This window comes from Lactuca virosa, chromosome 4 (assembly GCF_052849685.1).
Source record: "Lactuca virosa cultivar CGN04683 chromosome 4, Lactuca_virosa_CGN04683_v6, whole genome shotgun sequence".
Taxonomy (NCBI): Eukaryota; Viridiplantae; Streptophyta; class Magnoliopsida; order Asterales; family Asteraceae; genus Lactuca; species Lactuca virosa.
In genome coordinates, this window is record NC_136429.1 from 9,878,565 (window position 1) to 9,892,500 (window position 13,936).

A 13,936-nucleotide genomic window follows, 5' to 3' on the forward strand; every position below is an offset into this window, starting at 1 on the left:
TCTTGAGCTTATGATACATAAAAAACCCTGAATTGTTGGCTCTAGTTCAAAGGTATCACGACTTACTTGTTCATGTCTACGTTGAATTTTTTTCTTTGATATTTGATAAGACGAGTAGTCGTGTGGTATGAAAGTGGTTGAATGAAAAACCCGAATTTTTATATATTCAACTAGTTTATAATCCGTGGGAACCACGATTATAGTATTAATCAAACTTTTATAATAAAAATTTATAATTATTAATCAATTATTTAAAATAAATTATTAATTAAAAGATATATCAAAAATTTAAAGTTATTATAACTTCAAATTTAACATATAATTAGAAAATGTAAATTTGAATTTTGAAATGAGTTGTCTAATATATCTACATGACAAAGGACATAATATTAATAAGGAGTTACATTTAACATAAGAAAATTACTAACTATTAATTTATTAGAATAGGGATAATGGACAAATTGTCGTCGAAAGACTTCATCATTCGTTCTGAAGTTATAGACGTTCATGTTAAATATTAATTTACTCGGTTATTGTAAAGGTGTTAAAGTGTGATAATGTATTCGGGCCGGGTTTAATTTTTACTCCATATATTGGGCTTGTCCATGTATCTAATGGGCTCATTCAACGGACAGATCAAACCAGCATTACCCGACACCCACTGCCCACTGGCTGACTGAGCTACGTCGTCGTCGTCATCATCATCACAAGCTTGATTTTCTTTTTGAAACACGCCGAGAAGTAAACAGATCGATCATACACAACAATTTTCTTAGTCGCTGTGTGAAATTTTGTTTTCTGTTGCGAATTGGAGCAGATACGTAATGTCTATTTGATCCCTAGGAAGATTTCGTTCATTCACCTCTCGATCGACCAGAAACCAGATCTTAATTCGGAATCAATCAATACAGATCTGATCTACCTGGCCCCGGATAATTGATGGCAGGGGCGGCCTCTGCGCTGTTCCTCCTCGACATCAAAGGCCGTGTTCTGGTGTGGCGCGACTACCGTGGCGACGTCTCTGCAGTTCAGGCCGAACGTTTCTTCACCAAACTGATTGAAAAAGAGGTATTTTCCTGTTCGTTTTTCTTTCAGATAGCTTTTTTATGTTGTTTGTCTTGGTTAGAAACCTAAACACGATAAGTAAAACAATATGTACTCATAAAGTAGGTTGATTAAGCAAAGATGTTTGTATTTCCAGTTAGGTATTGGTAAATCGAGAGGGTTTGAATAAGAATCTGTTCCAGTTGGCTTCCAATTGATTTCTTGCACACAGATAAATCTGTTAAGAATCCACCAGTCCATTCAATTTTCTTCTGTTGTAATTTCATGCCTTCATTTAATAAACAATTCAGTAAGAACTAGTGAAGCAGTGAGTTTGGGCATTGGAATTCATTAGTTGAGCTGAAGATTTTAATAATAAGATCAGTATGTTTGCAGAGTTTAAATTACATAAGGTTTTTGCACTTTTATTTTTAGTTAAAAGCACTGTTATAATAGTAAGCCTTCAAACATATATCGAGGTTAAGTTATGTTTTTATGGAGCTATGTGAAATGAGTATGTTTATAACATGTTAATGTTCTGATGAACTTCAGGGTGATCAAGATTCTCAAGATTCTCAAGGTCCAGTTGTCTATGATAATGGTGTCACTTATATGTTCATACAACACAGCAATATATATCTAATGATTGCTTCGAGACAGAACTGTAATGCTGCTAGTCTTCTCCTATTTCTACACCGTTTAGTTGATGTAAGTATTGAATTTGAAATTTTGAATGAATCAATGTTCTTCTTGTTGTACCTTTAGAAATATATATGATCACTAATAGTTGTTATTAATCAGATTATTGTTTTAATTTGTAACAGGTGTTTAAGCATTACTTTGAGGAGTTGGAAGAGGAATCACTTCGAGATAACTTTGTTGTAGTGGTATGAATATATATATATATATATATATATATATATATATATATATATATATACATCCAACATTCATTATTAGAAGCAAAAGTTCACTCAAAGATTTATTATCTCTTGCAGTATGAGTTGCTTGATGAAATGATGGACTTTGGTTACCCTCAATTCACTGAAGCTAAAATCCTTAGTGAGTTCATCAAGACTGATGCATATAGGATGGAAGTTTCACAGAGACCTCCCATGGCTGTTACAAATGCTGTCTCATGGCGTAGTGAAGGAATACATTACAAAAAGAATGAGGCATGTCTTGTTGTGGGATTTTTCTAAATGATTACTATGACGCATATTACAATTTACAATTGTTAATCTCTTCAGGTGTTTTTGGATGTTGTGGAGAGTGTGAATATGCTCGTGAACAGTAATGGGCAAATAGTTAGATCAGAAGTCGTTGGTGCATTGAAGATGCGAACTTATTTGAGGTCAAACTAAATTTCTCTTTCTCTTTTTTGCTATATATCTTTAAAAAGTTTTTTTTTTAGAAAAATAACTAATGGACAAATTTCTCTTTATTTCATTCTTGTTACAGTGGTATGCCTGAGTGTAAGCTTGGACTGAATGATAGAGTATTATTGGAGGCACAAGGACGAACTACAAAGGGAAAAGCCATTGACTTGGATGACATTAAGTTCCACCAGTAATTTTTCATTTTCTTTTAAATCTTATATCACATATATAGATAGTTTTATAAAATTTGAGTGTATGTACAAATTTATTGTAGATGTGTGCGATTGGCTCGTTTTGAAAATGATAGGACAATATCATTTGTGCCTCCTGATGGAGCGTTTGACCTGATGACATATCGACTTAGCACTCAGGTGAAGCCTTTGATTTGGGTGGAAGCTCAAATCGAAAGGCATTCAAGAAGCCGGATGGAAATTATGGTAAAAGCTAGGAGTCAATTCAAGGAGCGAAGGTATGTAATGTAATCTTTTTTAATTTTTTTTTTTTTAAAAGAAAGAATGTTACTTTAATGGAAAATTGTTTGATAATTTGCAGCACTGCAACAAATGTCGAAATTGAATTGCCTGTGCCAGCGGATGCTACTAACCCTAATATTCGAACTTCCATGGGATCTGCTTCCTATGCACCAGAAAACGATGCTCTCTCCTGGAAAATTAAATCTTTTCCAGGTGGTAAGGTAAATAAATAATACACTTTTATTTTATTATTCTATTTTATTATTTCTATAAATAAAATATAATATAATATATATGTTTTCAGGAATATATGTTGAGAGCCGAGTTTAGTCTTCCGAGTATAACAGCGGAAGAAGCGGTCCCCGAGAGAAAAGCTCCTATCCGTGTCAAATTCGAGATACCATATTTTACGGTCTCAGGAATTCAGGTAAATTTAAATTTTATTTACCCTGTTTGTTTTTTACTTAATACAGAAAGAACGACTTAATAGATTCACCCTGACCCTGTTGTTTATGGGATTTTGTATTTTTGTAGGTTCGTTATCTGAAGATTATTGAAAAGAGTGGTTACCAAGCTCTTCCGTGGGTTCGATATATAACAATGGCGGGTGAATACGAACTAAGACTTATGTGAATTGTTTGTTTGTTTGTTTGTTGTTGTTTCATGCACTTATTAAAGGAAACTTGTAACTTGTCATCATGTTGTTTACTTACAAAAAAAAAAAACCTTGTTTTTGTGTATTTTTTTGGAACCTCAAATCTGTAATTACATTTTGGACATTTCTACTTTATTCCCCAAGTCTTGACTGTTTCCCGTTTTAAGTCTTGAAACATTTTAGAAAAAAAATAAAATTATGGAAGAAGTGGTTAGAAGGCTCTTCTTCCAATATATAACAGTGATGCGTGAATATGAAATACAACTTATGTGAGCCACTGCAAACTATTTGTTGGTATCTTTGTTCTAAAAACAAAACTGGTAAGTTGCAATGTTTACCTTTGGATCTAAACTCAAAGCAGCCCAAAACCAATATAACCCGGAATAAACACAATGTATGGCGGTTTTAATATTGTTTAAATAAACATGTCAACCGGTTTAGTTGATTGCCAAGTCAATAATGCGTTTAAGGCTATGTTTGACGTACTTGCTGAAAAACTAGCTGATAGCTGAAAAGCTAGCTCATAGCCGAAAAGCTAGCTGATAAAAAATGACGTTTGGTAAAACTAGCTGAAAGATATAAAATTACATAAAATGACATTTAAAATAATGGGTTTCTATAATTAATTAAGGGGTATGTTTGGAAAATTTTGAAAATGCTCCTAAAAAATTAGCTTATAAGCTATATTATAAACTATTTTTTGGTTTGCCAAACACGACAACATAAAAAAACTCGAAAAATAAGCTAGCTGTGGCGTGCCAAACACAACTTAAATGTGTGTGTGTATATTTTATATTTTATTTTAAGGAAAATGACTTAAAAGGTAACAAAGTTCTAAAAATGTACAAAAAAAACATTGTCTTTTTTTAGTACACAAAATACCATTGAACCGACTATTGTAGGTAGCTATCAGGTTATTCGGTTTCCAAAATGTTCAAAAAATATCATTGTCGTTTTTTAGTACAAAAAATACCATTAAAATATACTATTTGTTAGCACGTTTATTTATTATTTGTATTGTGTTTATATTCTCATTCACATATATTCTAGGGGTCCTTTGTGTAAATGTAATATACTAGTTGTAATATATAAAGAAATGGAATACATTAGAAACCCGAACGGGTCTTTTCACTAAACAACATGGTATCAAGCCACATGATACGTACTCTCTCTCTCTCTCTCTCTCTCTCTCTCTGTGTGTGTGTGTGTGTGTGTGTGTGTGTGTGTGTGAAATACGTATCATCTTGATCATGATTTTTTTTCCGGTGACAGCTTCCCTCCTCTCGTTTTTACTGTGGCCGTTGTTGTTCTTGTCATTTACGCATCAAGCTACTTCCACTTCGATCTCAGTCTACTACAAGTCTCTCCGCTGCTCTCTCTCTCTCTTTCACGGCTTTAATCAACAAGTGTAGTACGATATTCGTTGCTACAATCTCTCTACTCCTGGTAAGTGCCTTGATATTTGTCTCGTTTCTTTGGTTAAATTGTTTCTTTGATTTTCCGGTACTATATCCACCACTCCTACCTCGCCATCTACTACCGCCCCTACGACTCAACAACTAGTATATGCACTTACGAATGTGTATAACCAATTCAGTTTCAAGCTCACAGTAGATGGTTCCAAATACAAACTATGGTGCATAATTTTTCAGGACATTTGTAAAGGTGCGAAAGTACCTCCTGGCTATGTTGATCCTCAACATCTCGATTATGTTTGTCGTCTACGAAAAGCCTTATACGGTCTCAAACAGGCTCCTCGTGCCTGGTACAAAGATTTGTTTTCTACATCTCTTCCATCGGTTTCAAGAGTAGTCGATCTGACAGTTCTCTATTTACCTTTCATCATCGCTCGGACACCATATATCTTTTGTTATACGTGGATGATATTATCCTCACCGCCTCCAATTCATCTTTTATCACGAGAGTCATATCTCGTCTCTCCTCTGAGTTTTCTATGACTGACCTTGGCCCTTTCTCATTTTTTTCTCGGCATTGCTGCTATTCGCAACGCTAACAGTATTTTCCTTTCTCAGACCGCGTTTTCCAAGGAGATCCTCTCTTGAGATGATATGATCTCCTATAATCCTTGTAGCACTTCGGCGGACACTAAATTGAAGCTTTCCACTAATGGGAATCCCGTTACCTGACCCTGTATTGAAGTCTTGTCGGGGCATTACAATATTTGACTTTCACTCATCCAAATATTGCCTATGTTGTTCATCATGTTTTCCTTTTCATGCACGATCCTCGTGAACCATACTTCCTTACTCTAAAACAAATTTTACGTTATCTAAAGGACACTCTTGCACATGGTTTCTATATACGTCTGTCTCATGTCGTTTGTTTGGTTTCATACTCTGATGCTGATTGGCCCGGGTGTCCTGAAACAAGATGGTCCACCTCTGGGTTTTATGTTTATCTAGGTGATAATCTCATATATTGGTCCTTAAAGCGTCAACACATCGTGTCTTGGTCTAGTGCCAAAGTTGAGTATAAGGGGTAGCCAATGTTATTGCTAAAGCTTCTTGGCGTCACAATCTTCTTCTTGAACTCTCATGCCCCTTAACTCGAACTACGATTATTTTTAATTAAAATGTGAGTACGTGTAACGTCCCAAAAATAAGACCCAAAATTTTCATTTTTAATTAAAATAAAATGGTAAATCAAAACATTGTTATACAACCAAGATAGACCAAAGTAAGTCACTACATCATATCATATCAGAGTAATTCACAAATGCGGAATAAGGTGGTGTGTGATCTGCAATCATCTCAGACTCTTCCCTTTCGAATCAGAAGTACCTGGAACGTAAACTGAACACCGTAAGAACAAAACTTAGTGAGTTCCCCAAAATACCACATACCATACATATTAATCACATACTGGGCCCTCGCCCGGCATCGAGTCCCACTCGGCCTCGGGCCCCGCTCGAGTTACAAATTTTTCATTCAGTAGGTCGCGCCTGGCATCGGGTCCTGCCTGTTACACAAATAAACATATAAACATATAATCATGCTAACACATATGATAATCACAAGGCCAATGGCATACAATACAGTCATTGGGCCTCGCCCGACATTAAGCCCTGCTCGGTATACACACCAGCACATAACACATGCAAGAGTCATGCAGACATCTAGCATCCTATCATAATAATCATAGGCCGGAATTGGAGCCTTCAACCCGCTAAACACAGTGAGGGAAACTCACCTCATAATCTGAACAATAGCTGATGAGGTTCTGACTCCGAATATCAGCTCTACCCGTCACCTATTTATCAAAAATAATGACCAATCCTCACATACAACTCAAAATACCTAAAATATCCCTTATGTCGAACTTGGACAAAGTCAACAGTCCATGTTTACTCCAACACGCCGTAGTGCCCCTTGGCCACGCTGTGTTCTGCCAACATCCAAACAGTCGTGAAAATCTCAGCCAACACGTCGTGTTGACTTAGAACTACATCGTGGTTGCCTGAGTTCCAACAAATCAATACATTAAGCCGTTTTCTTTGATTCCAAGAGCTCCAAAGCTCAGATATAGTCCAAAATATGATCTAGAAACTTTATCCATTGGGACTACCCAAAAAGGTCCAAAACCTAATCCATAAAGCTTAATAATGCAAGGGCTTAACCAATAAGCACTTAATCCTTAAAGTACAAAGTCCATCCTTTCCAAAAGTGATTCTAACACCTAAACAATCCCAAAGGTTGGTGCTTTATAGATATACATGCCCAATGCATGTCTTGAACCTATATTAGGTCAAAATGAGGATTTACGACCTAATCTTTATGCATGACATCAAAACTTGATTATACACCAGATCCAAGACACTACCAGATCACCTTAACCTGGAGATTCATAAAGTTGCAAACTTTATGAGGTCTAACCATCCCAACAATCAAGAACAAGAGGCTAATGGGACAAAACTCAAGATCTAACAACTTGGTAAGATAAAAATCGAGTCTTGGACACTTACAAGGGTCCAGAAGAGTGCCAAGATGAAGAATGGGGACTTGCTTGTTTGATTTTTGCTCCCTTCCTCCTCCTTCTTCCATCTCTAGCTTCAAAGAGTACCAAACTAGCTAAAAAATGGTGGAAGGTGATTAGGCTTTGCAAGGAACGATTTAGGGGAATGGAGGCTGATGTGAGGGAGGCTATGAGGGGTTAAGGATCTTTAAATAAGGCTCAACCCCTTAAACTTTAGGGTTTTCTCCATCAGCTGCCACCACGTCGTGGTACAACATCACCACGCCGTAGTGGTCCATAAAAATCCGCGACCCAAAAGCTTATCGCCACGCCGTGGTGAGGCTTCACCACGTCGTGGCCAAAAAGAACTCATACACAAATCGGAAATAATTTCATACTTGGATACGAGTGTTAGAAATATCCCTCACTTGAATTAGATTTCGTACTTGATATCATTCCTTACCATCCCAGGCACACCAGAAAGCATGCGCAACACAACCACAACCCTGATGCGGACTGAGTAAGCAACCTCGGACATACAACAACCTTCCCAAAGATGCAACCTAACCCATCCTTAGTGGGGCTCCTAAATCCTAACGATGAACAGATCCTTACTCGACCTAAATTAACCCCTGAAGAATAACCATTTCTACTCTACCCGAAATCTGAAATCTTAAACTTGTCTGACTCCCCAACAGACAACCCATACTGAACCATTGCTAATTTCAACTCCACTTTTTATTCCAAATTGATTACCCAACTTTTGATTACCTTATTGCTTCCACTGGAAAACAGAATCACTGACTATTTGTTGTTGCCGAAAACTTTTACTTGATAAAAGGGGTTAGATAATCCTTCGAGTAAAATACTCATCCTAAAGTTAGCAAACCCATGAACATAATGAGCAACAAGAGGCAATATGGGAGTTAAATCTTCTAGTGTTGAACATGTCACTACTCCTTTAACTGCCGAACCAACATGTCATTGCTAAGATCCCGAAATCCCATACTTGTCTGACCCCCACACAGGTGGAACCAATCCAAAACACAATTTCAGGAGCTTGTTCTACCATCAAAACTGAAAACATCATTTAACCGTGAACCCTTCAACTGATGCCCTGGGCATACAAATTTCTTAATTCATATCTTGCTGAAATAAAGACCTTGCACATATACACTAACAATTCCTAACGCAGGTCTCAACCAAACGCCGACTCAGTACATAACTCATAACCCGAGATCCAAGAATCTACACTTGCATTGCACCCGAAATCTTCTGATTCACAGCAACCATTCACTAAACCGGGATATAAAAATTCTCAAACCACCGTTGAGACTGCCGGTTTCGTACCTGGTCTAACCACCAGGTTCCTGAGAGTCCAACTGATTAGGCTACCCTAGCCTATGTATCGCTCTATGCCACTCACTGGCCACATACTCATCTCACTTCCATACTATCTATCAATCCAATTGCAACATATCCCAAAAATTTCAATAATTTTAAACTTTTGAAAACATTTATATTTATAATAAAAACCATTAAATCCATTAATTAACCAAAACCGTTAAATTTCAAATATTCAATTAATATATCAAATCATACTTTCAACAATACCAATCCATTTGTAATTCAACATCAACAACGGAAATACTAGTGAGAAAAATCCCATATCAACTGTTTGTGACAAGGACCCAATCTTCGAATCACGCCCGTGTACTGTCAAGCTTTGTCCTTACCCTTATTCATACCTGATATACCTGTAATAATCATTTTATAAAGGAAATGGTAAGCACGAAGCTTAGTGAATTCCAACATAACATAACAATAGAAGCATTACACCCTACTCATACTTATCATGCGATCATCAGATATACAAACATTCATATAGCATAAACATCAAAATCATGTAACTCGTGCCTATTTAGGAACACATCCTAAACAACACCCAAATAAGGACTCAGTATTCATCCGTCGAGTCCACGGACTTGGCATAATAGCCTTCGGTCAGTCGGCTCGGTATTCAGCCATCGAGCCCAAACATATCATGAATATACATTCCACATAATAGATAAGAACATCAAACATAGCTCATGCAACAAGTATTACTTTAACTATCAATCATATAGTTCCTAGTCTCACCCGACCTAGAGGAGGCATATAATACCCTAAGGTTATGAAGTGAGGAACTCACCTCGAGTAGTCAAACATCCGCCAAATAATCCAAACACCCCTTCACACCTGTTCAACCTTCAACTTCCTAATAATGACCAAAAGAGTTAAGTTATGGTCCTTTGATATCTCAAAAGTACAATGACTCATGGGTAATTTTTTTTCAGATTTATACATAGAAGTTATGGTCTTTTTGGGACCTGTTTTACCCCCCTTAGACACCTTATTTTTCAAAACTGTTTTATATGAATGAAGTTCAGGTCCTTATCTTTAAAAGTAGTATTCTTACACCTCTGTACGATTTTTCTGCAATTTTTGGCGATTTTTACAAAACTGCCTCGCAAAACAGTTCATTACGGACCATTCTGGGTAGATGGTCAATTTCACCCTAGTTAGAGGCATTTCTGGCTTTCGGTCAAAACTAATGAATTGTAGAGGACTCAAAAACGAAACTCTAAGCTTTGGTTTCGACTAAAAAGGGTTTCCATGACCGATATATGATCTCTCAAAGATCTGGACAGATTAGGGCAAAATCCTGAAATCACAGCTTTGTCTTTTTATGGTTAATTTGGCATCTTAACCCCTTAAGACCTATCCAATGAGGCTTATAATCAGTCAAATGAGTTCATAACAGTAGAGTACTTCATTGATACAAAATTCAATGAAAATCTCAGCCCTTAGCCTTGGAGTGCATTGTCAAAAACAAAACTCCAAAGTACAATGGTCATATAATAAAAGTATCCAATTAGGGTTAAATTGTTTTATGATTGCAACAATCACCACAAGAGCTTAAAAAAAACTCTAGGAAAGCCCTACCTGCTGCCAAAAGTCGACCAACCACAACCACCCCAACACGGTGGCATGTGGCGACGGCCATGAAAATCTCGGCATGGAAGAAATAAAGGAGGAGAAAAACGGACATAATTCTTACCTCACTAGAGATCAAATCTTCACTTGTTTGCTGCCCGTTATCTTGGTCGGTTTCAGCTTTCTGCCTCCACAAATCTCGATGTCACCTCTCCCTCTCGTCGGCTTTCTTTTCTTTGACCGCACACACAAAAACGACACGCCCAAAAATACAAATGTTGTATTGGGCTTAAATGAGGGTTTGATTAATTGGTTAATTGAGTATCTATATCTATCTATCTATCTATCTATCTATCTATCTATCTATCTATCTATCTATCTATCTATCTATTCTATATCATACATACTTATAAAGCTAGCATTTTTTCTTGAATCTCATGCATTTGAAACCCCATTTTTTAACTTCCTCAAACCACATTCATTTGAAACCCCATTTTTTTTAACTAATGCAACTCAAAAGTTTTCTTAATTATGATTTAACACTCAAAAGTTTTATAACTTATATTATGTTTAATTAGCATTTAGTGAAAAGTTTACTATAAAAAGACCAATCTTTTGTGTCTTTTGTGTTATATAAAATCTTACATGTAAGAAGGATTTGAAGATATTGTGATTCAAAAGTTTTCATATAGTTGAAGCATTCACGATCCAAATATGATGATTTGAAGAAATGGGTTATGTCGCATCGATGGTAATTGTAATATGATTTTTTCTTTCAACCAAAACAAATGAAGCTTTTCTGTTCTTTCTTTATATTCAGTTTCTCATTTAATCTTTATATGTGATTTGTGTGTATTACTCAATCTTGAATGTGACTCTCCAAACATCAATGTTTTGCTTGGAATATCTTTCTGATTCTTCTTTTTCAAGAAAAATATTTTGATTGCAGGTTAGTGAAGAATTGTCATCAAGTTTCTATGGTTGAATGGTGTTAAATGAAGAAAAAAGATTCATAAAATGGATATAGGTTTTTTTGTTTGAGAAAAGTTGACGAATGTTAGTTTTTTCTTTTGATTTAAATGAATGTTTATGTAACATCTTTATTTATATATTTAACCACCCAATGCTCTTATTTATCTGATTGTAGTTTTTCTATTTTGATTATGTTTATTTTCTATTATTTTTTTGTTGGGTTATCCTACACAACATATTTAAAAGACAATATTTAAAAGATAACATAATTTTGAACATTTGATATGTAATTATGATAGACTTATCATGATATGTTCTTCATATGAAAGTAATTTATCCATATTACTACGACAAGAATTACATATGACATTTACGAAAATATATATATTATATGTGATTTGTTTAACATGTATATGCACCTATGTATGTTATAAATTTCTAATTAAATATCTTTATGCTTAATAATTGAAAGGATTAAAATGATGCATCAAAACCAATTATTTAGACGAATATAATAATAATAATAATAATAATAATAATAATAATAATAATAATAATAATAAATATACATTTCCAAGTACCGCATTCATTTGAAACTCACACTACAACTCAAGAGTTTTCTAATTTATGTATATTTATTAGTTACAACTCAATAGTTTTTAACTTATGATTATTAATTAGTAATAACTAATAACTTTTTATTTTCCTTTCTTCTATAAGGTTGTAAAGTTTTGCTCATTAAAAACATTAATGTATTTGAAGAGATTTGTGATTTAAATATGAAGAGTTAATATAAATGTTATAATAGATGTTTTAGTGTTTTTATGTTATTAAAAGTTATAGTGTTTATTTTTCATATTTTTTATTATTCGTTGTATATATATCTTTTTTAATACAAATGTTATAATAGATGTTTTTCTATTTTTATGTTACTAAAAGTTGCAGTTCATATTTTTGTTCATACATTTTGTTACCCATTATATTATCATTCATTTGATATATAATTTACACAATTTTAAACGGTTTATAAAATTATCAAATAATTATATATATCACAATGACTTAAAAATTAAACTATAATGTTTAATAAAACTAATATGTTAACTATATGTTTGCTTCACTACTAACATTTTGTTTCAAAGTAGAAATCTTAAATAATAATTTGGTAAAAGTTATTATTTTAACTATATAATTCTATTCCTGCGCGACGCGCGGGGATTCGCCTAGTATCTTATAATAGAAGCATTTTTCTAAGCACCACATTGATTTGAAACTCCTTTGTCTTTTCATATTCTCAAATGACTATATTTCTAAGCATCACATTGATTTGAAACTCCTTTATTTTTTTACATTCTCAAATGACTTTTCAAATTTCTTCTAAGTAATTGATTTAGCATTAAACACCAAACATGCTATATAAGCTCTTACATGTAAGAAGGATGTCATAAGAAAATGAAAAGAAAAAGTTTCAATAGGCACAATTCTTTTAGAACGTATTAGCAGTGATGAAGTCCCTAAAAGAGCTCTACAATTCAAGGTTGTGGATGAATGTATCATTTTCTACTCATAGTTTGATCGTGTTATATTTTGTTTTCCAGTAGTGATGGGCAATTCGAGTTCTGGTTTGCAATTTTCGAAGTTACATGTGAGAACATCATCATTAGCCTATTTGTTTTTATCTCTTCATTTTTGTTATGAATATTTATATATGTTTTGTTTTTTCTTAGATTTTTGTTTCCGTTTATATTTGTATTTGTACATGTATAAAAGGTTGTTTGAACCATTTATTGTAATTGATTAAAACAATACATGTTAAGTATATTGATATGCTTCATAATTTGTATCATAAAAGCTTAATTTGATATACTTATAAAAGGGATATTTTTTCTTTAACCACATTCATTTGAAACCCCCCAATCTTTCAACTTCTTTTTAAATCAATACTTTCAATCCAATATTATTGTAATTTCAATATTAATTCTTTATTCTCAATATAATATATTTAGTTTGTTAATCTAAATATGATGTTAAATTTAAAACATATTTTTTATAATATATTAAAAACCTATTTTTCTAAATAGTTAAAAAGTTTAAATATAAGATCTAAAGAAAATTTTCAAATTAACAAAAAAAATTTATTAAAATTTACTTTTTATAATAATAATAACTTTTTTCTCAAAATAGATAGTTTAAATTAAATTAAAAATATTAAAAGTTTAAGTGTAATATTAAATATAAAACATGTATCAAAAGATAGTTTTAAAATTCATTAAAAATAATAAAGATATAAATAAAATGTTAAATATAAAACTTACATCATAATTCCAAATTCACACACAACCTATAGATATATTTCATTGAAATAATATCACATAAAATATTTCTATCTAAATTAAGTTTATTTTTATTTTCACAGGTAGCAACTATTGAGATGATGTGACTTTAAATAGAATAATATGATATCT

The 13,936-nt window shown here is 33.6% G+C and overlaps 1 protein-coding gene across 1 annotated transcript; it reads left to right on the forward strand.

The window, feature by feature from the left end:
- The first annotated feature begins 732 nt into the window (after positions 1–732).
- On the forward strand, positions 733–3,686 carry LOC145169301 (AP-1 complex subunit mu-2-like). The gene is made up of 10 exons (XM_079087878.1): positions 733–1,068; positions 1,597–1,752; positions 1,869–1,931; positions 2,043–2,219; positions 2,295–2,398; positions 2,506–2,613; positions 2,698–2,892; positions 2,976–3,117; positions 3,201–3,323; positions 3,431–3,686. Exons 1-10 carry the CDS (start codon positions 940–942, stop codon positions 3,527–3,529), a joined length of 1,296 nt encoding a protein of 431 aa, XP_078944004.1. The 5' UTR covers positions 733–939; the 3' UTR covers positions 3,530–3,686.
- Positions 3,687–13,936: the final 10,250 nt, after the last annotated feature.